Source organism: Temnothorax nylanderi, unplaced genomic scaffold (assembly GCF_030848795.1).
Source record: "Temnothorax nylanderi isolate EJ_2023f unplaced genomic scaffold, tnyl_v1.0 TNYL_tig0101_pilon, whole genome shotgun sequence".
NCBI lineage: Eukaryota > Metazoa > Arthropoda > Insecta > Hymenoptera > Formicidae > Temnothorax > Temnothorax nylanderi.
In genome coordinates this window covers 50499-74341 of record NW_027249163.1, presented here as the reverse complement: position 1 = coordinate 74341, position 23843 = coordinate 50499, and the positions used below count along the sequence as shown (strand labels likewise).

Below are 23843 nucleotides of genomic sequence, written 5' to 3'. Positions count from 1 at the left end.
GGCCGCGTGTCGATCGATCACCTCCTCATGAAAGACGATGCGGACAACAGCGACGAGGACGGCGACGACGATGGAAACTTAGTAATTGCTTTCGGTGTACATCGGCTGGGAGAGACGAGGCACATAACTCGCAAAAATAGCCGCCCGAGAAATCTCTGATATGTTAAAATACCGAGATCGGTTTTTATATGAATGAATATAAGACACTCGCGCTTCAAAGAGAATCCTTACTTACCTTATACCTAAAATACATATTTTGTTTTGTAAATGCTTATGTGTGCGTAAACACGATGGACAGATCTATAATATTTCTGAAATAACGCAATTTTTAGAAAAATATATTTTAGACTAAAGTTGTTCGCGGATTCAAAAAGGAACTTTTGAATCAATGCTTCCATCAATAAATGATGGAATATTTTTTCTTTTCTAAAAGACGCCATAAAGAGTATTTAAAAATTATTAATTTCTTAAAACAGAATGATTTATTACTAGATCTCGTTATTGGTATTATTATTTATTAATTTATAATTAACAGGTAATTATCTGCTGTTATTAAAATTTCTTAATGTTTCTACAGAAGCAATTTTAACTTTGCCTTAAACTTTCTCGACACACAGTACTATGTTCAATTTCTTATTATACAATTACCACCACACATAAGTGAGAGATATTACAGGATACGATATTAATCGAGTTGGAATTATATCTACTTTTTATAACATGTAATTATTTTATCGCAGGACATTCCCTCCTCGAGAGACGCACCACCCACGTACTCCTCGATATTCGCCGATTCGCTCTCGCACGAATTGACCTTCCCATCAGCGAATGATCGATCGTTCGTCGTGGCGCGAATTCCACCACCCACCTATACCCAAGCGCAAGGAATCGGTCTCGTGGAACCCTCGTCAGTGGATCCATTCGTCTCTGTATCCCGTAAAACGATCTCGAGATACCTTCACGACCAGCTCTAAAAGATTGTTTTAAAGCGGACTTTCATTTGAGATACGATCGCATGTCTCGTTAAAGTTTCCCTAAGAAAATCTTATCGTTATAATTATCGCGCGACTAACTCGTATGAATTTCAATAATTAAATGGTTCTTAAAATTGCGAAGTATTTTGACGAGATATAAAAAAGATATCTCTCTCTCTCACTTGAAATATTTTTTCCAGGGAATTCGGCAATTAACGATTAACTCGTGCGCTAGCTAATTAAAAAATTACTTCAATACAATACAAATACTTAGTCCTGAAACGGCTAACGAGATGTATGATTGTGATCTAATTAATTTTTTTTCAGCAAACACCACAAGTGACTGGCCGCGAGTACCCGCGGCTGCTATTTGTCCCCAATGCTCGACGCTTATTATCACTGTCGTGGAGGTGCGTCGATCTACGATTACTCACCTTACCGCATTAACGCTCTTTTTGCTGGGGTACGTTTAACATGCGAAAGTGACAAGTGAAATTTCGCCTTATAATAAATCACGCTTTTATAAAGATTGCACTTTCTATTACACAATTCTTTATCGGTAATTTAATCGTTTATTATTATATACTAATACTTTTTTTGTCACTTGTTTAATTCTTAGTCCCCCAACATCGCTAATTAATTAACGTCCAAATGTGCCTAGTGCTTGAAATAATTAACAAACAATTTCTTTTGATAAATATTATAATTAATATATAATACACATTTAGGTTTATAACAAATATATATATTTGTTTACACATAATATAGTACAGCTATGTAATAATAAATAATAATTTAGTATAGTTGGCGTTCTTCTTATCGCAGGTGCTGGCCATGCTGCCTGATACCGTACTGCATGGATTCCTTCAACAATACGGACCATTACTGTCCTATCTGTCGCGCGTATCTCGGAACTTACACGCCGCGATAAACGAACGTCACGCGCGAAGCAATTTGGAGAGCGGTGTATAGCGACTTTCTTGGTTTGAAAATATCATACATGCATCTCGCGTTCTTCCCATTATTCTTCATCTCGCGATCAAAATGTGAGATGACGAAATAATATATTTATGCAAGCAAACTTTCCAAACTGCATCATGTTTAAGGTAATTGCTCTTATCTAACGGATATGCAGCAATTATAATCAATTTAAGCGGCGAGAAAGTGAAGCACTTATCGCGACTCAGGGGACAAATACAATGCGTTATTCGGGGAGTCAATTAAATTTCTCGACTTTCTCTAAAACTCCTTGTGTGATGTAGGTGGACAATTTAGCCCGCGGTCGGACATTTACAGTTTGCTGCATGGTATGTAGACCGTGTAAACAGTATTTCTGGGTATATTTAACTTGACACCTTGGATCCGTGGAAGTTAGTTGACGGTCCCGTCAAGTGAAATACGCGATCGGCCTTCGAGAGAATCGTGGTTTTCGCATTTCAATTTTTCGAAGAAATTTATATAATAAAAGTTTAATAAAAGGAAACCGTAATTTACCTGCGATATTCGAAATTTCGTAGCACCACCTTTTCGACATATAGAAACGCACTGGGAATCTCAGAATGACCAAAGATTGGTCGTTAATCGCGCTTCTGATGTGCTGCATCGTGTTTCGCGTTTACGTCGATGCCTGGAACAATCGCGGCAGGCACAGAATCGCGGACAGAAGACGATTGTGGCAAATGAATGATAACGGACCTGCTCTTTCCGCCGCTGGGACGACGAAACGTAAATGGGAATTGTCAAAATTTCCGAACAATAATCGCACTCAAATCGCCAGGGAGAAAAGACGTGAGTGTAACAATAAATATCACAGCTTAAGAAAATCCAAAGGGAAAGGGAAAATTATTCTTTTTACAGTGTTCTTATATTCAATATGATTTTGTGTCGTGTCGAAATTTTGAAAAATGATATTAAAGTTGTAAAAACGATCGATATATAAATAAATTTTTAAAACTATTAAAAGGCTACCTATCTTGGAGAAAATCGCATTCAGCGTTAGAAAATTAATAAAGAACAACCGCTCTCTTCTTTTTTTATCTGTAAAGAAGATTGTTTCTTTTTGTTGAGTTGTGGTATTCGACAGCATGGTAAAGAGAGAAACATATTATGCAATTATTACGCACATTTGTACATATAGTCCTCTCGCTGTTCACGCTGGTGACATTCGACAACACCATCTGCGGCGGATTGAACGGGGAGAACGGCACGTGCGTCGCCGCGGCGGAATGCGCGCAACGCGGGGGTGTCGCCAGCGGTGTTTGCGCGAATGGTTACGGGGTCTGTTGCATAGGTAAATATATACATTCGTTCTCCAAATTTGAACATTTGGACACACTGGCCGTTTTCACGATGAAATTTCTCAATCCACATTTTTACTCCGTTCCCCCGTAGTCACGGTCTCCTGCGGCGGGATAACCGCTGACAACAACACACACTTTGTCAACCCGAATTATCCGTCCACCTTCGACGGCATGGACTCGTGTCAGGTGACACTGGTGAAATCGGATCCAGATGTATGCCAGTATCGGTACATATACATATATATATTATTAAGAATATTAAAACGTTCGACTAATTGTAAGTGTACAAATAATTAAGGAAGTAAAAAGTAAAGGGTGAGCTTTGAGAGTAAGTTAACGTTATAATAATTTTAATTACTAATAAGATACGTAATTATATTATATAAATCGGACGTTTTGGCTCTGCTTTGAGCCATCATCAGCGATACCTAATAGTTAAATCAAAGTAAAAACTTCGACGATAATTGTTAATTAACTTTTTAAGTTATTTATTCATTTAAGAAATTTTATGAAGATATTACCTTGCTCAGCCTTGTTTTCCTTTTTCGTAGATTGGACTTCGTACAGTTTAATATCAGGGGCCCGGAAACGACGAATAACGTCTGCACTTACGACCAATTCATCGTTTCCGGTGGCAATCCGGTGCCGATAATATGCGGTAACAATGACGGAAATCACAGTAAGTGGCAAAAAAGGAGAGAGAGAGAGAAAGAGAAGAATATTCACTTTATCTTTTCTTCATCGATACTATATTGTTTAAGTCGCGATTCAATTCTCTAAGCGAGCTAAATACTTTTTACAGTGTACATAGACACGGGAGTCGGCCAAACCAACCCGGTTACATTGACTTTCGTTACGAGCGGCAACTCCTTTTCGCGATCGTGGAAGGTTCGTATCTCGCAGATACGATGCAGCACGATATACCGAGCTGAGGAGGGCTGCCTTCAGTATTTCACCGGAGTCTCTGGCCAGATAAAGTCCTTCAACTACGATCCTACGACCGGGCTGCAATTGTCGAATCAAGATTACAGTATATGCATCAGGATGGAGAGGAACTTTTGCGGAATCCAATACATGGCGTGCCCTGACGATGGTAGACACTCTGTGTGTATATAGTGTAGAATAAAATATAATGAAATAATAATGACTCTCCAACAATTTTTAACATATAGCTTTACTTTATTTGAATCTCTTTAGAGCTGACGGTATATCTAGTGCAATTCATTTACAGCTCAAGGGATGATGATACCCCCCGCATTGGGTTCAGCGGGTCAAATAATGCGTAGCAACGCATTCACGCTGACAGGAAATACACAGGCCACACAGATCGTGTCGATGACAGGAACATCCTGTATGACCGATTGGCTGTCGATACCGTGCGCCACGAATCTGGGTCGGCTACCCTCGTCGCCGATGACGTGTGTCGATCGATTGTGCGGCGGTACCTTTAACTCGGAAACTCAGAACTTGAATGGGTCATCCGTTATCAGTGAGTACCTTTGTTGCTGATCTTGATCAGAAATCCATCAATTCTTTCATAATTGAATTATTATTAAATTGTTTTTTGGCCTGTATGAAAATCAAATCGAAACGTAAAAATTGAAAATGACGGATCTAATGTAGGTGTAAGAAATAAAATATTTTTGCTTAATTTCGATCATATTGTGTATTATAAAGTTTCTTGGATCACTGCAGAATATGAAAATTATATCAATGTAAAATGCTTATAATGGCGGATTTAATGATAAATGAAAAAAGTAGAATATTTTCAAATTCTAATAAAGTTTGCATTGAGACGCTTTCAAGATGTTCTTATGCAAAATATGTATATAAGTTCTATATAGGTATATATACATATATCCACTTCTTCAATTATTCTTTCAGGCACTGTAAAGCCGTTCAGATTAATATTTCACACGGACAGCACCGAGGGACCCGGCGACGTTGGAAATAGAGGCTTCTGTCTTAATTACGTACAACAACCGTGCACGACGAAATTAAAATAGAGGCCATTCCGTTAAGCATAATTGAAGGGACTTAAGCGTAAGGATTACGAAATTCTCCAATTATTTCGGAACTTTTAACACATATATTTTTTTCGTAACCATCGACGTACAAAGAGTACGCTTAAAAAGCAACTGGTAACTTAGCTTTATACATAAATGTGCTGTCGCGTATAAATAAAAAAGTATGCGTGTCTCTCCCAACGTGTGCGAACATGGCATTCTTTTACATTCGTATCACGGGAACTCACCTGAGAAGAGAGACGCATCTTTCCAAATTTTTAGCTGTATCGTGTACTTAATATATGGAATCGATGACAAAGTACAATATAGTATCGATAAAATATTGCGAACTATAAAAACGGGACAATAAAGATCATCGTCGTAAAAATTATCGTGCTACCGTAATTAATCGATCAATTATACAGAATAATAGCGGTAGAATATTACAATTACAACATTTATAATATTCACAAACTTTGCATCATTAACGTCTGCAGATTGGTAGATTGATTAAAAAGGGGGCGGAGGGATATAATGTAATTTAAACCAACGCTATATAGATGTGTACATGCATTTATACATTTAATAAAATTGGAGAGAGACAGCTTTCTCCATCTTACTCTTAGAAAGCACAAAATTCCAGTAATGTGTGTGCTTGTAGACAAAATGCACATATACACGCGCGCGCGCGCGCGCACGTATGTGTATAGACTATATATGTATATAATATGTATACATATAATATACGGTATATACAGGCCGCACCCCATCAAGTTAAAAAAAATTTGATGAGATAATAAATTTGATGAGAGACAATAATGAAGGGTATCAATTGAAACGAGAGTAATTATGTTTGAATATAATATTAAAGATATAATGATTTTTAAATAATAAACGATTAAAATTGATCGTTCACTAGTTTCAATCACCGTTTAGTTACGTTTATAATTATGCCACTGCTATGCGTTTCTGAATGCGGAAACAGGACCTCGCGAATGGCTAACTCCTTAATCATTTATTATTTAAAAATTGTCATATGCTTTACTAAACCATTCGTTCAAGCAGTCAAGTAATTACTCTCATCTGGATCTCTTTTACCAAATATTAAATTTTTTTAATCTAACAGGGGACACATACTGTATATATATGCAGAGAATACGCATCGGGACACAATATATACTATTTCATATGTAATTACCCATAAAAGTGATCAAATATCTTAAAACCTTATGATTTTTATATATATAATATTTTATTTATATAATAAAGAGAGAGAAAGGAGAAGTAGTGATGGGTCTGAGATTAATTCTCTTCTTCTAAATGTTTTCGAACAATTCTATTGTCAAAGACTCCGGTTGCCTTTGGATATCATTTGAAATTACAAATTCTAGAAAGTCTTGAATTTATGTGTCTAGAAAATCTTTTTTTTTAAGTTCGAGAATATATCTAAAATATTTTACAAATTCTTAAAAATAACAGTATATGTATAAAATAAAATGAATTGTATACGTGAAACAATGTAAAGCGTTATGAAAGAAAGGATATACACATTTCAATATCTTCAAATTTTTCAAAACTTCCCGCACTTTAGGTATATTCAAAACTCTTTTCAAAACTATTTGGTTTTAATTTATTATAACTCCATAATTAGAATTTTAATATTGAAAATTTGTGTTATATGTTCAAAATTCGATATACGTTGGTCCCATCACGAAGAAGAAAAGAGTACATAGAAACAAGCTTTTTGCAGCTTGCTTGAGAAGGTACAAATAAAATACGTTCCTCTCAAATAATAGATTTCTAAATCTCTTCTTCAAATGTTCTTGGAATGCTTGGTCAATTTTTCGTGAGACACTGCATAGTTATAATATATCAGACGTTGGAGGAACAATGTTAAAACCATAATTCTATCGTTTAACCGTACAACGGTATTACAATCGTTTCTCGTTATCGCTTTACGCATTACAAATCAAAACGTTCTCTATTCTAACGCAAATCAGATACCACATTCGCCTTTAAAACATACTCGGAAGTGCAACGACGATCGGCTCGCTTTAAGAATGTTATGTCAAGCGAACTGATCTTATTCTACAGTCTAATAGCCATCACAGTTACAATAAATTTTCCTTACGAATCTTTTAAAAACGGTACAATAGTTCTTCCATCGTTTCATTCGATATAATTCAACATGTGATTCGCATTTACCTTTGAACAGCTAATGTTAAAACGTGAAAATTTTATCCCCTTATAATAACTACAGAGCAATAACATTGAAATTATTTACAACACAAAAAATAAATTTAAAAAGTCATGGGGTAGACGTCCGAAAATAAGAAGAAATTTATTAAGCGAAAATGTTATTAGATGCACACGTATCCTTCGATGATTTGATTATTATTTAATTATTCTACGTGCTCTTATGCGAATAGCTATACTTATTCAATTCAATTTTGCATTTTATTGAATAAATAATACTGAACGTTCTCCGAGATCATCTCTATATATATATGTACCCGATATTTTTTTCTCCTTTTCTCTTTACAAGATAACCGTAAAAATATCAAAGCGTTAGTGATTGATTGAGTAAACAATGTATTAATATCCCTAGCAAGAGTTGCCGATGTTGGACCAAGCAATCGTTACAGGCCGCTAAAGTATATATATTTCTAGTGACTGTAAAATTAATTATTCTTAACACTTAAGCGCCCGTGGCAATATTACCAGTATTAGCGATAAGCGTTTTAACTAGCACCACATGATCAAAGTGTAAAATTATCGAGGGATATGTATCGTGAAATGAATCTTTTTCTCGACCGAACGTAATTTAGTACCGTAAGCGAAATAGGCAAGATTTAAATTGCTTTCATTGTTGATTATTAAGTGGTAGTAATTCAATGTTGTCGCATATCACAAAATTGACAAGATAGAAAGAATCGCTCCTTGCCATTTATCTCGAATAATTATTTGTACTAAATAAATTTCATTTATACGGATCGATTGGTTAATGTCGTAAAATCGATATCGCATTTTGTACAAATCTGGCATTAGTGGCAGTGCGAGATCTGTGATGAACGGATTAACTGTTTTCGATCATTGCATTTTTTTTCACCATTTGAATTTATTAATTACAAATGTATACTTGACGCAAGTGAAATTATTGCCAAATGTGGACCGAATATACGCAAATATTGACGTCGTTCGATTACAGTCTATGTACATGCTATAAATTTTGCTACGCTACTCCTTATAGCATGTAAACGTATAAAATAACTCTGTAAGATTTTCCAAAAATATGTGTTTCAGTCTATGTCGTATAGAATTCTCGAGTTGATTCTGTGCGACGAAAATCACGCGCGCAACGTTACAAATCACTCTGCTACAGCCTGTTAAATTTGAAATTGTTAGAGATTGGTCGAATATTGGCAACTCTCTGTCGTCAAGATGCAATACACAAACATGTCAGATATACGGATAAATCGCCAAACAAAACACCCCTCAACGAGACTCGGGGGAATTGTTAATTCTTCTTTTCGGTCGATATATTCTGCGAGACGTACGCTCTCTTCCTTCTTTCTTTCTTTCTCTTTCTCTTTCATGCAATTATTCTTTATTCGGATGAGCTTTCAAAAAATATGTCATCATGTCGATCGGTAGCGGAAACACAATGGTAGAGTTCTTTTCCGCCGATATCGTATTCAGTGTCTAAAATGAAAAGAAGAGCGTGGAAATGAAACGGTACAAAGATAACGACGACAATGTCTAATCATTAACAATACGTTCGATCGATAGTAATAATATATTAACAAAGATAATCCCGCACATATGCACAAAAATTGACTAATAATAATATTTACCTGCAAATAACGGAGTTGCAAGGCGGCCGGTGAGTCGCCGATGACTTCCGATGCTTCCCGCAGAGCCCTGCTGGCCTTCTGTTCACCTTCCGCGGCGATCACCTGATGAAATAATTATGAGATCGCGGATATTTAATGATATGAATAAAAGAATTTTGGTTTTCTACATTATATGTATGTTAACGTCTTACTTTAGCGCGTGCTTCACGTGCAGCTTCGGCTTCTGCCGCCATAGCCCGCTGCAATTGAACAGGTAGTCGTACATCTTTGCTATAAAATCATAAAAAGTTGCAATTTAATATTGTTGTTATGTAAGTCTTTATCAATTTTATGATAATTACGTCTATTAAGCTATCACCAAATATTGGATCTGTTACAATAATTGGTTGATTAATATCAGACTTGTATTTAGCATTTTGAAGAACGTCAATATTATAAATTTTTACAATAGGATTTTTTATATAGGTCCAATTTAATCACAAAAATCTTATTAATCTTAATGTTTATACAAATCCCTTCCAAAGAGCGAAAGTTCTAATAATATACCTACTCAGTTTTAAATAAAACTCAGAAAAATTATTCCAGCACGTCATTAGCTATAATATATCTATTAAAGTATGTCAAGCATATTTTTAATGTTTATTTTTATGTAATTTTTTAAGATAATTTTAACTTTAAGTTTCTCAAAATTGTGACACAAGAGAGCACTTTAGAGGCAATTATATTCAGTCATTAAAAGTAATTATTTTTTGTTGAACATAAAAAGTTACATTTTATTAAATATGTCATTACTGCTATTAAACAGGACAAACGTTTTATATACTCACATTTCTACTCGTTCTACCTTTATTCCCCACGAATCAGTGGCTTCGTCTAGAGAAACCTAATATAAACGCGATCATCAAAATGTCATTAATGCATATTAATTCACTTTTTTCACTTAGGGGACGTAGGGAGCAGAATTGTGCTTAAATATCTTATATACCTGCATATTTCCGGAGAGTGTTTCCCGCTCGCTTAATATTTCATGAAGCGGTCGCGTCCCCATGGTATTCCTCAGGGTTGTTTGAGCTAGCAGCCTCGTACTATGATGCGCGTTCTCCACATTCGCAATCGAAATGGTCGCATTATTAACGCGGTAGTAAACTACCGCATCAACGGATACTGTAACGCTATCCTTTGTCAATACCTAGTATGAACAGATAAATAAATTTATATATACATCGACATTCTATATTTAACTAAGACGTATGAATCGGCCTGACTGGCAATAATTTTATCGTCGTGACGATTCGACCATTGATTTTGGCCCGATTAATCGTCAAGACGTTTACAATGGCATTGAATTCTATATTTAATATAATTATTAATTTCCATATAATATTTCCAGTTCTATAATTTTTTGTTTTTAATTTTAATTTTATTGTATATATATTTTTTCTACAATTTCCATATTTTATTAATATTAACAAATAAATAAAAAAATTTATATTTATTAGACAGGAATGTAATGTTCAAGCAGTATTCAAGTAACGATCTTAATGGGCAATAATTGCGTGCAATTACCTCTTGCGGCGGTACGTCGTATGTCCGCGTTCGCAGATCAACGCGCGCGTAGTTGTCAATGCACGGCAGGATGAAAAAGATTCCTATAAGCGTGAACACGATTATGTCGCTTTGATAGTCGATAACAAATCGTGCGTAAAATGTTGAAGCGGTGACATAATATAAAAAAAATGCGCCGTAAAAAGGGCCGTAAATGTCAGCCGAATTGTCTGGCTTTGTATATCTTCAATTCCTAGTCGCGCAGCGAGTACGAAAAATATGGAGTTTCCTCTTATAATATAATATAGCGTAGTTGTAAATGCTGTATATATCTTAATAAGTGCAAGACAACTTTACTTTGAATGTACGACGAGAATCTCAAGTTGTTTTATATGTTATTTGGAAGATTCTTATGAGATTCTTGAAAATCTTGAAAATTCTGAATACTTTGAAAGTGTCTTAAAAGTTATTTCCTTATCACATGAACGATAGAAAAATACTTCTTCTTTATTATTTTTCTTCTCATTATTTATTTTAAACGTAGATAATAATTTTATTTTAAAAAATCCTTCAAATATCTAAACATTTGTAAGAAAACACATTTTCCAGATATTATAAAATCTTTCAAGTATTTCCAAGCATGAAAAGCTCTGAAGAGAGAGAGAAAGAGAGAAAGAGAGAGAGAGAGAGAGAGAGAGAGAGAACTTTCAGTATCGAATAATATTTAAAACAATTCGAATCTTCGTATATGACTGAATTACTTGAAAATTTTCAAAGTTTAGACAAAGTTTAGGACCATTAGCTGTGCCGTAATAATTAAGCAGATTATATATTTTTTTTTAAACAAATAAATTAATGTAATGGTGTTAATCTTACCGGGGCCCTTAGCACCGCCCGATAGAAGACGCCCCAGTCGAAATATGACGGCTCTTTCATATTCTTGCACGACCTAAAAATAAAAAAAAAAGATGCATTTTGTATCGTAACTTGCAATTTCACTAGAATTTTGTAAATTAAAGATAATATAATTACATTTAATAAATATCATTACATTTAATTAATTTAATAAATACAATTGTGTAATTTAATACGATTTAATAAAATACAATTTTGCTAATAATCAGATGAAACCAGTCAAATTGATAACTTCACTTTATAAAAATTAAGGTTGCAGAGTAATCGATGACTGGCACTGCGGTGCCGTAAATTAATGCTCATTTTTATCGCGGAATTAGTAGGAAAGATCGCTGATACGGGCTATTAATAAGATAGCTTAATGAAAGCATATGATAGCTGCGCATTGATACATATCGCGCTCAATGAGCCGCTTTAATAAGATCGCTGTGAAAACGAGCACTGTGGACAAAGGCAGTATTATACACAAACTCCATGTAACTATAGTTACACTGGAATAACATTGCTCATTAAAACGCTCGTCGGTCGTCGCAACCGTCAACGAATAAGTAGCGAGAAATTTCGCAGACGAGAATAGCATTTCGAGGGATTTTTTTAAACTTTTCTCTTCCTCCGAAGAAGACTCTTACCTTAAAGCAAACGAAGAGGGAGAACGGCATCGTCAATATTACGACAATCCACGATAATACCACCAAGATGTTCCCGCATGCCGTCGAGTCTGACTGCGCGGTGTCATCTGCTACAATGCAATTTTTGCAACGTTATTCGTTAAATAGTAGAAACGATTCGAATAGGCGCATGAAATAAAAGATAAGTGCAGTCTCGAAATTAATTGAAGAGTTTATTTTCAAACCGTATTAAATCTCAAGTAAATAAAAAATGTACCAATATGTATAATATTATTCGCGTGAATTTATGTATATTTTCTTCGCTTAGCGCCATTACAGTCGGTCTTTCTTATTTACTTGAGTGTTATCATAAACGGTCTTGACTCACTTAATATTAAATTAATATTAAATCTATTTGGATGTGTAGTTCCAAAAAGATCCACTTCCCGATTTTATGAAAAAGTTAGTAAAAACGTCCCAGATGTTGTTTCCAAATAAATACCTTTAAAATGACTTTTGGCACAAATAAGATTTAGTACACACATAAAATGTATGCGTGTACATATACATGTGATACAAAACCGACTAATACGTCAGTCAAAGAGTGAAAGGTTGAAGTGTTTTAAAGAAAAATTCAGTAATATTGATAATGATAAAATTAATAAATTTCTACGCACTTATTTTATTATTGTGCCAATAAAGGGAACGTGTAAACACATGAAGGGGCAGAATTCCTTCCTACGCACCTCATCCTACAGAAAAACTTAACTTAACACAATCTAATTTAGCCTAAAATTAGACTAGTTTGTGACGACATGTTCCATCAACCTGAAGCAATTTTCGCTTGAGTTGAAATCACATTAGAGACATCAACTATAACATTTAAGGTCAGGATCGTGCTATATCCGCGATTTGCGAACTCTTGCAAATAACTCAACGCCATTATTTTAATGTTATTTCGATTAATTTTTACTTTTACCAAAAACTCTTTTGAATATATTTATTTAAAAACATATACTTTTATACTTTCGAGTTTCATGAGAATTGAAAGTTGGTCCTTTTCGAAACTACAGCTCTATATTTTAAACAATAGATTTATTGTATAGGGATTTATGAAGAGGAAATTATATTGAGGTGACCTTAGCGACCTAATTTCTAATTACAGCACTCGTCAATAGTTGGGCGAATGTTGGGCGTGTATCCTAAAAAGTAGCCATCGGATAACGACAACGTCAACACAATTACGTCGTTGTCGCTTGTCATAATTGTCCGTGACGGCTGTTATCTAGTTTTTGGAGTGTACAACGTCTGATAACGTCCATTGAATATTTCCGATTCTGACCTAACTTCCATTCTTGTCAAATAATTCAGGCAACAACTTGCATTTTGCTCCTCGTCTTTTACTATCTCAGGTTCGCAATTGATGACATTAAGGATAAGAACCTGCCAGTTATATTATTGGCAAAATAAAGCTGCAATCAAAATATTTGTCTCAATCAATTTTTTAATTGAGTCCTAAATTAAAACTTAAAACGGAAATTTAAAATAAGATTGAATTTTTTAAATAGAATTTATCTAAAACTGAGAGTAGATTAAAATTGAACAGTAGCTTTATTTTGGAAAAAAAAGGATAAATAGCAAATTAAATAAGGTTGATTCGCTCGCTACAAGTAAAGCTATAAACTAAATCCTAGGCCAACGACAAGCATAAAATCAACTTTGATGTTAAATACTGATTTGTTCAATAAGAAAGAAGAAAACTTAAACATTATACATAACCGAATATTTTGACTGTAGTAAGTCTTCATTTCAGCGGTGAATTACTTCAATAATGAACATTGAATTATGTTAAGTGATATGTCAAGGATTGATATCGGAACTTAGAGTAAAAATAATCAATGCATAATCAAAAAATGTAATAGAGTTTTTATTCTAAGTTCTGATATCAATCCTTGACATATCACTCAACATAATTCAATGTTCATTATCAAATATTTAAGTTATTCAGCGCTGGATGACGACTTAGTAAAGTCAAAACTTCTTTCTTAAATAAATTAGTATTTAACACCTAAGTTCATTTTATGCTCGTCCTTGATCTACGATTTAGTTTATAAATAGCAAAGATCTGCAATATTCATCAGCAATGTAATATTTCACGGAACGATTTCAATAACTTCGATGACGTGATTTAACATTTAATTCTAATTATATTTTTGTAGCGAGAAATCTCAAATCTAGTTTCCATTTTTCTAATTAGATACACGATAGAAAAATTATGAAATTATTGTGTAACAAATCAACACTAATTAATTTTAATTCCATTGTTTACATCCTATTACATTATTTGCCAATAATTATTTTTGTATAACTCGATTCAATGTAGCATTCAATCTTATCATTATTTTCAGCCTTCAAAATACTTTAAAAAATAATTTTTATATCATATACTCCTCCCTTTTGCAATGTGTGTTCCCTGGAAATCTATAAGTACAGTTCTCAGAAAATTATCGCATTATCTGTGATTCATTTGCATATAGAATTCTGTCGCCTTTGAATAATATTAATGTTGACTGTTGCACAAGAATGCGAAATTACTTTGTGCGACAAAGTACGACCTATATAGTTATGCTTCATCCTCATCGTTCCTGTTGTCATAGGAATAAAAAATACATTATATTCATTTACCCAGCTAATCAATATTGATTAATCTTGTAGACAATATTTATTTATCCGACACTGATCTCATAGGGTATGATAAAATTCTCTACGATATTATCGCAGGATAATTAACCAGCCTCGTTAAGCATTCCGGACATCAAGCACAACGCGATTGTAACACGTAAATAACGTGTTCGTAAACATACACATATAGTCTCTATTAGAAGTGGTATCGAAAAGCGCAATTTTCTCGCATTATTTTCATTATATTATAGTAAATAAATCTAGAAGCGTAGAACTCTTGCGCACACGCGCAAGTAGCGCACGTAATTCTCGAGGCACAATTGCACAATAGCATGATAACAGTACACGTACATACACGATGATTGATTATTTCCGATCGCAGGAGTTAACGTGCGATCATCTTTTCGAAGCTAGACACTCGCGTGCAGATTTTTAATATCGGCAAAATAATTTTGCAATTATTTCTCCCTTCACTGAATTTACACGAGCGACAATGGATAAGCTGTAAAAATATTTTTACAAAAACGCTCTTGTGTGTGCACACACATACACACATACACACATACACTCACACACACACACACACACACGTGCGTATGTAGTAAGTATATACAATTGCCATTGATTCTATACTAATGCCTTCGGCTGCTCTACAAACCGATCAATATGCATACGTCATAGAGAATACACGTGCCCACAACCTACATTCGAAAAATTATTCTAATTCTACGATATTGTGTTGTTTCAGGGAAACGCCCAATGAAATTTCGGAAGAAACCCCCGATCGATTTTTATTTAGCGCTTGATACTCGTCCAAGCGAAATATTCACCGCCGGGACATAAAACGCCAACGTAATCTCGGCGAATTTCGATATCCGACGGTATCGAAATTGCAGGCGCACGAAAGTGATCATAATCTTTCGAGAAGTGTGATGTGATGTGGCTTTCGAAAGATTGTCGTGCAGGCGTGCAACTTAAGATAATAATTTTATTTTTGTTGAGTTTGCGCAATATAAGACTTATTGTAACCTTTGTAGCTGAACTTCTTGCACTTTTCCTTAATTTTTTTCCTGTAACGTTTAATTATATATACTTATTCCATTTTAAGTACAAGGAAGTTTAACGTAGTACAGCTACAAAGGATAGACTTGCAGTGTCTAACAAGCGTAGAATAGAATGAACATTTCGACAAATCAATTATCTCTGAGTTGCATGTACAATATTCGTAAACAGACGTAATCTCAATCTGGCTCCCAAAACGCATCAGAGAAACGCGACAATTTACAGATAAAACGGTAATAATAGTAATAGCAGTTTTTGTCTCATCCTGAGGAAATATAAATATAAATGCTTGCGCACATTTTTCTTTTTCTTTTAATTTACGCTAATTTTTTGACAGTTTTTTTCTCTATTCTCTATTTCGTCCTTATTATGTCATCTTATTTTAATATTATGCCATTTTATACGAATATAGTGAAAATATATTTTATACATGAAATATATATTTATATATAAGGTAAAAAATTTAGAATTTAGATAACAGATAAAATATTCATCAAACTAAATAAAAAATATTTAACCAGCGTAAGTTGAAAAAAATAATTGACATGAATTAACCAAAGGAAAAGAAACATGGCAATAGATGTAAGAAAGAGTATGTATTAAGAAAAATACTTAACATTAGCCAATATAGCCATATTGTAACAGAAAAGAATTGTAATAATACAATGTACGAAGGGAAAATGGAGACAAAGCGCAATGAGAATGATTAATAATTCGGTCCTCACTGTTCAGCGTTTATAGCAAGTACATTAAGCGTCTCCGTGTCATCGGTCTGCGTTAAATCGACAGAATTTTGTCAATCCTCATTTCCAGTCGCTCACCTCGCTCACCTTCCGTCATCTCGGATACAATCGGCAGCGTCCCGCACTATCCACTCCACCGGCGGACCGTTGATGCCAGCGCAGCGGCTCGGGAAAATGGTAGATATTTCGCGTTTCACAGGAACGAAGTAGGGGTGGAGAATCGAACGGACTGGATTAGGAGCGCGTTATTCACCTCTCACACGGTTTACCGCGACTAGATATTGCTGCCAGGGTAAAATCTCTCTCTCTCTCTCTCTCTCTCTCTCTCTTTCTCCTGCCCGCGTTCCCCTTTCCCTCTCGCGCAACCAGCTCACCCTCGCTCTTTCCCTTTCGGCCCAGTAGCCACCCTTTCGTCTGTCCCTTTCCCTCGTCCTCGTCGAGGCAGCATGCGCGAGATGCGCGCTCGCGGCCACCCTACCTTCGCCGGCTCTGCCGCCCATCCTTCACCCTCTCCGCCACTCTTTCATCCCTCGCTCTCTATCTCTACGTCTGTCCCTCTTGTCCGCAAAACTCTTCCTTCCTTCGGTTAATCATTCTCTCTCTCTCTCTTAGTCTTCCCCCCTTTTAGTTTTCCCTCCGTTCGACCACCCACGTGCCCGTTGTTGTTCACGAGGGTGAGACAACGCTCGGGTAATAACACGCGCCCATCCCAGGGAAACGAACGAACTGGTTTATATTTTCGATTTTTCTTTCGACACGAGTAGATGCGCGCTGAAACTTCAGCGAAGCATGAGTCATAGTCTTCTTCCCCAAAAAAATGGGGCAGCATTTTATTTCACAATTCGCGCTACAAAATAGAAAGATAATTTCGGAGAAATTCCTGATAACTCAGGCTTCCCGATAACATGAGGGTGATTAAAAAAAAAAAGTTCTGTAAATATTGAGAATTATGAGTTACTTAGATACTCTAATTTTATATTTCCTTTGTTTTATTTAAGTTAACACAATATAAAAGGGAAATTCTTTTTCTGCCTTTGGTCTTCAGTATCTGACTTGCGGGTACAGTGTCATGACTCGTTGAATGTATTTGCAAGAGCTTTATTCACCTGAAGAGGGTCCGAATTTGGACCGAAACGTCGTTTTATCTATTAATAAATTTGCCAGTTATGGTCAAGGAAGTTTGTTCATTTTGATATTTTATATTCACTGGCGAAGAAAATTTCCTATCATTATTGAGAATTATAATAAGCAAATGTCGCTTGTTCTTAAATTACCGACAGATTTCTGTCCTGTGATAAAAAAATCTCATATTTGTATAATCAAAACGAGGTATAAAAATGGCAATAAGACCCAAGCGCAGTAAGTAGGGCGCGTATATTTTTTATTAAAAATAATTCTTGTAAAAACTTTTGTAGATATAAGATAAGTATCGTCAATAGTATATAGATAGCGTAGTTCTTTCAGTCGTCCTTTTTTTGCATCTCTTTAGCGCAATTATAATATAAAGAATTCAGTATAGTTTCCGATGTCTCATATTTTTATCGTATCTAATAATGTCCATATAAAAAAATTAAAGGTAACGTGCTTTGGGACGTCTCGGATTCATTTTCATTGCAAAGAGCGTAGGCAAAGATAACTGTTCGTATCAACCAGAGATATCAGAGTCATAAGGTAATTTTTTTCTAAGATACTTTCGGATTCTCTGAGAATTTATAATTCGCAGGAAACGCGCTAATTTTACCGCAGTCTTATGTACTTGTTTATATCGTACTTGTTTATATCGTATAAAATGATCGTGCGTGCTAGATCAGCTAGATCATCGTCGGAATGGTCATTTACACGTGCTCGACTGTTATCATCGCCCGATCAAATTGTGAAAGTCGAAACAACAAAAGCTTATCGAGAATCTATCGGGGACTACTCGACGGCGGCGGCGACAGTGTTATACATCGCCCCGGGGAAAACAAGGCGACATTGTTCGTCGCCAGCCCCTATATAGGGTAATTTCTGTCTCCGTACTGGATATTTCATTCGATTTATTTTCCCGAGTATAAGCATCAGCCGCGTGCGACCGGCCGGTCGACGCGAGCTTATAGCGAGTCTATAGAAAGCGCTGTAATACAAGGTGAATGCTAATGCGTTCCAAGTTCACGTATTCTTGTAAAGGGTGTACCAGATCCAGTACTTCTGTCGATTAATTTAGACTTCGATTTTTCCTCGATGAAAAAATGCCGAGGGAAATCGTCGTCGGTCATTCCAGTAATTTTGACGACGCGAGGACAGCTCTCGAAATCATTTTAAGCGTGTTTTAAATCATGTATAAACGACGGTAAAAACCAAACATTGCAGCAATTAATTTAATATTAATATTATTATGAGTTGTCGTATGTCAGTATATTACGTACGAGTAACAAAAATCACATTAAATTACGTTCGATAAAGTTTGACTAAAATTCTTAATTTTGTATTTATAGCTTTACTAGTGAGATATATTTTTATCTTATATACCTATATTTATATTTATTAATATATCTCTAGTAGTGTTCATAATTTAAACCTCGAAATTTAACTAATTAATTAATTAATTACAAGCAATTATTAAATCACGCATGCCAATATTATTGGAATTTTGTCTATCTCATCTGTCAAGTTATTAATTACTGTATTAATATTAAGTATATCAAACATTCTAAAATAATAAATATGCACGGGTAAAAATAATTTAAAGTTGATTGAAGAGTATGTCGATCTGTCATCGGTTTTCAAAATTAAAGCTTATTCAATAGCTCTTTTTCACTTTTCTATCAGTAAACATATCAGAAATTACAAGCGTCCTGTTATTTCCGCGAAAGAGAAATTAATTTAATACAATCGACCAAAAAATTCAAGATAAAAACAGATCTGGACAACAAAACTGCTCGTTTCGGGATGTTAACGACACGGAAAGAACGGGCGGTCAAGATCAGCCGTACATGCGCGGATTTTTTCACCTGAAACGAAGCGAGTTGCCCCCGTAGCCGATTGTTCCACTTACTATGTTTGACGCGCGATTATTACTGATCACTGACAGCCGTGAGACGGTAAAATTGGAACACTTTATCGTGAGCCGCAAATTATTAGGTGACACAGGTATGAGAATACTTGGCTCGAAATGATTTGACAAGAAATAGAAAAGTACAAACGATAGCGTGCCGCTTCTTTTCACAGGCATCTTTGCGAAGCGATAATACGCTCTACTTCCAACAGCCTGAATTTCACGAGAACATATAGCTACTATTTTCGTCGGTAGTCTATAATTACAGCCTGATGGATGTAAACGCGCGATTCATTCCGCGAATTTCAACCCGATAATAAAGGGTAATTTAGCTACCCTTCTATCGATGTCTTGTTAAAAGTTTGCCATGTCATATATATATATTTTTTTTACTGATATAAGCAACTTGAAGATATATATATATATATATTTGACTGAAACAGTAGGGAATAAGAGATATATATTATTTACTAGAATTTAAGAAACATATACATATATTCTTTAAATTTTACATTTTGTAGATAATCAGTTCCAAGCCCCCCCCCCATCAGTTTTTTTTTAAATAAGATAAGATCAAACGATAAAATTATCGACGGACTATCGTACAATGTTGAAGTTCGGCCACATATAAAGAATGACCTTCTTTACACTCGTGAAATAATTCATTTGTCGAGCCTAAGGTTGAACAACGATGTTATAACCCTTCGTCTGACTTCCGCCACGTACACGCTCGGAATAATCATTAGTATTAATGGTTGCATTCGTGAAACGAAAATGACGCACGTATTAATGTTCATCGGTCACATTTTCCAAAATAATTTCAAGACGATAAAATAAAAGAAATAGGCAGAGAAATAAGGATAAAATAAGAAGTAAAACAAACTAGATAAAAAAAAACACACAATTTCTTTATATGTGAAAAATAGACTAAAATTAAGAAAAATAGAATAAAATAAAAGCAAGGAAAAAAGGATTGTAAAAACTGTACGCGCGTCACACGTTATTCTTTCTTTCTCGCTTTGTAATCGAAATTAGGATATGGCATACAAGTTTCATCGTGCAAATTTCTCTGTTATACGATATTTTAGTTTTGTTGTAAAGAACTCACATCCAATAATCCGTTTGCGGATGTCGTCGGGCCGGGTGTTAATCTGCATCGTTGATCCATTGCTGTTGCTTATGGTCGCCATAGGTATATCGGTGGGATTGACGCGCGATTCGAACCTCGCCACCTGGATAAACAAAGACCAGTAAGTAAATAATAGAATTCAATTAGCTTTTTTTCATTATACTTCGATATACTTCGTATCATCATCAATATATATATATAACGCATTTCATTATTAATACATTGCAATGCATATATAAGTGCGACGCGCTTGAACACTTTGATTTTATATCAATCTTCATCTCTTTTACATTATATACTTAGAATTAATAATTGTTATAAAAATATCGTTTAAGAAAGTTCTCTTCTGAAATCTTAGTCCTATATATCAAAAAAGATTTGCAAAGGCACTGTAGAAATTACATCGCAAGATTGCAATATGTCAACAATTGGTACAAACGTAGATTGCAGAATTGTTAAAATGTCTGCCTTAAAAGGATCACAATTAACATCGTGACATTGTAATTTGTCTTATATAAGTAATATTGTTGTTGAAAATGAGCAATAATATTGCATAACAGAGAGATCCATTGTAATCCGAAGAGAGCAATATAGCTTTAATTGATCATAACATTATATAATATTATCTTGTATGTAGACACAAAATGTCTATTATCTAAAACAAATCTAAAATTTTCGTGAAATTTTAAAGATTTGATAAAACTCTCATGGAGTTTTATCATATCTTTCTTGAAACTATCTCTTTGAAGATCTTATTTTCATGTCACAAATATCAAGTGCTGAAATTTTAATATCAAAATGCTGTATAATCTGTTTAACATTTTTTAGATTTTTCGATAAGCTTCGTTTTCTTTTAAACCTATCTTTATAATACATAATGTTAATAGTACCCTTGTATTCATATAACAAAGAATTATTAATCTTATTATATTCGTTGGAGATAAAAAGACCAAAGTTTTACGCAAAAATTCTGTGTTCTTCTCTTACTCGTATTTTTTCAAATTTTATACTTAGCTCCTCTCTCTCTCTCTCTCTCTCTCGTTTCTTTCCCATATAATATTCCCCAATATGTGAATAAAAAAAAAAGAAAATAAAGAACCAACATAGCGTAATTTACTTTAAATTTGCCTTGAAAAATGTTCTAATTTTGTTTAAAAATTTACATGAAAATACCTGATAAATGAGAGAACTCTGAGGAAATTGTTGCCAAGATTCGAATAAGCGTTTCTGACTAATCAAATACACTTTTCGTTAGATAATAATTGCTATCTTCCTTTATAGTCATCACATATTGTATCGTATGACGCAAATACGTCATACGTGGTACGACGCGAAACTTGATCGTCTTCTATACATCCGCCTGTAATATTATATTACAATTAATTATAGCTTATATGTCACATATTAAGTTCGCTATTATTTTTGGAAAAATACGCACGGAGAAGAATGACAGAATTTCTTTTTTCCTAATCGATTCGTTAAACGTCACCACTGTATTTACAATATTATTGCATTATCGTAAATATATCACGTCCAAATATTAACTTCGCAATTATTTTATAGAAAACGCATGCACAGAGCGATAGAGGAATTCTTTTTCCAAATCGATCCGTTAAATGTCACCATGTCACCACATTATTGCTTCGTCGCAAACAAATTACGTCCAAACGCGTTGCAACGTCAATAAACCGCGATCCTTCGGAAGATGAACATTTCAACCACAATCGCTGCGTCCCATTCCGACAATAATGCAGCGGCTGCGGCGCACCATACGCAACAATATTTGCAATCTCACGACGAAATACCTCCGCGGCCGTCCCCCGCGTCGTGCGTTAATCTTTAACTGTACCGCTTATCGCGGTATTTTTATATATATTTTTTTAATCGGCGTTCCCGAGATATTTGCTACAATATTGTTGCCGCGACCTGGTTACTTTACGATCCCGTATGTCAACCCGCTCGAACGAAGATCACTCCGATCACCTCTGATGATGCCGCGCGCACCACCTCCACCACCACCACCACCACCAACGCAACGTTTCAACGTGAGCGAGATAAAACGCGCGGAAGCCGAGTGATTGATGGCACATCCGCGATACCGCCCTCGCACCTCCGCTGCCTAGTCCCTAATCGGTACCATGTGACGCGGTGATTAAATCACGTCTTCGATTCTCGGAGCACGCACGCGAGCCATCCGGCCTGAGCTCTCCTCCGTCCAGCTTATTTCGCCGGGAATGCCGCGCCGGGATCGCACAGACGCGCAAATTCGCGATGCCGAGAGGTCGTTCCACTCTCTCTCTCTCTCTCTCTCGCCCGTCCTTATCCGCCTCTGGGGGAGCATCCCTCTCGCCGGCAGGCGGAAAGGATCAAATTCTGTCTTTTTCTTTTTTTTTTACACTTGTCAATGACGGGCGACGGGGAATAATTCAACAGGAACAACGAGCTCGGATTCGCGAGGAGAGCGCGATTTTTGTTTTCTTTTCTTTTTCCATCACCTTGCTTCACTGTGCCGACTCGACGCGTAACGTGTTGACCGGGGGGTGTAGAGTAGGCAGGACGGGAGTGAAGTCGTCGTCACGGCGTCGCGACGCTTTATAGAACGGTCCGGGCGCCGCCCCGACGAGTGGGTAGTGCACGCGACTTTGGTGCGCCTCGCGGGTACGAACCGTAGCCGTCCGTATAGTCACTTCCACACCCACACCCGTCGCCCGCGTCCCGGTCGTTTCGCATGTCCCGCGAGCTCTATTTGCGGCAACGTTGCTGCGAAATTCGTCCGCAGATCGGAACGAGAATATTTCATCCCGCTGTGCGTTCTTCCCTTTGGTTTCAAAATTACTATACAATTTATCCGGATATATTTTACGATTACTTTTGTAATTGATTTTATTCATACGATATATATTGCTAAAATGTCTTTTTACGCAAAATATTGCTTATATTGTATTCTTCGTTGCGAAATTTACTTGCTGCTGATCGGGACGAGAATATTTA

The 23843-nt window shown here is 35.5% G+C and overlaps 2 protein-coding genes across 24 annotated transcripts; one reads left to right on the top strand and one right to left on the bottom strand.

The window, feature by feature from the left end:
• The first annotated feature begins 151 nt into the window (after positions 1-151).
• LOC139775627 (uncharacterized) lies at positions 152-6474 on the top strand. The gene is made up of 10 exons (XM_071711780.1): positions 152-936; positions 1302-1437; positions 1800-1898; positions 2513-2762; positions 3112-3264; positions 3366-3501; positions 3826-3953; positions 4077-4367; positions 4506-4763; positions 5159-6474. Exons 2-10 carry the CDS (start codon positions 1354-1356, stop codon positions 5278-5280), a joined length of 1521 nt encoding a protein of 506 aa, XP_071567881.1. The 5' UTR covers positions 152-936; positions 1302-1353; the 3' UTR covers positions 5281-6474.
• Positions 5341-23505, bottom strand: LOC139775622 (band 7 protein AGAP004871). Of its 23 annotated transcripts, none has more exons than XM_071711752.1 (10): positions 23348-23505; positions 20832-20955; positions 12224-12333; positions 11556-11628; positions 10701-10783; positions 10120-10323; positions 9962-10017; positions 9326-9404; positions 9135-9236; positions 5341-8982 (listed from the first exon to the last, which is right to left on the bottom strand). In XM_071711752.1, the coding sequence occupies exons 2-10, from the start codon at positions 20911-20913 to the stop codon at positions 8881-8883; spliced, it is 891 nt and encodes a 296-aa protein (XP_071567853.1). In that variant the 5' UTR covers positions 20914-20955; positions 23348-23505; the 3' UTR covers positions 5341-8880. The 23 variants fall into 23 exon arrangements, with proteins under 23 accessions (XP_071567853.1, XP_071567862.1, XP_071567849.1 ...); XM_071711761.1 differs by having other exon boundaries at positions 12224-12330; XM_071711748.1 differs by lacking the exon at positions 23348-23505 and adding an exon at positions 22990-23008.
• Between the last annotated feature and the right edge of the window lie 338 nt (positions 23506-23843).

Excerpts from the sequence above, each read along its gene's own strand:
- LOC139775627 (XM_071711780.1), top strand. The coding sequence starts at position 1,354 with ATGCTCGACGCTTATTATCACTGTCGTGGAGGTGCGTCGATCTACGAT. Across the intron at positions 3,265-3,365 it reads TTACGGGGTCTGTTGCATAG|TCACGGTCTCCTGCGGCGGG; the intron begins GTAAATATATAC and ends GTTCCCCCGTAG. Across the intron at positions 3,502-3,825 it reads CCAGATGTATGCCAGTATCG|ATTGGACTTCGTACAGTTTA; the intron begins GTACATATACAT and ends CCTTTTTCGTAG.
- LOC139775622 (XM_071711748.1), bottom strand. Across the intron at positions 12,334-20,831 it reads CCGCAAACGGATTATTGGAT|CAGATGACACCGCGCAGTCA; the intron begins GTGAGTTCTTTA and ends ATTGCATTGTAG. Across the intron at positions 11,629-12,223 it reads CCCTCTTCGTTTGCTTTAAG|GTCGTGCAAGAATATGAAAG; the intron begins GTAAGAGTCTTC and ends TTTTATTTTTAG.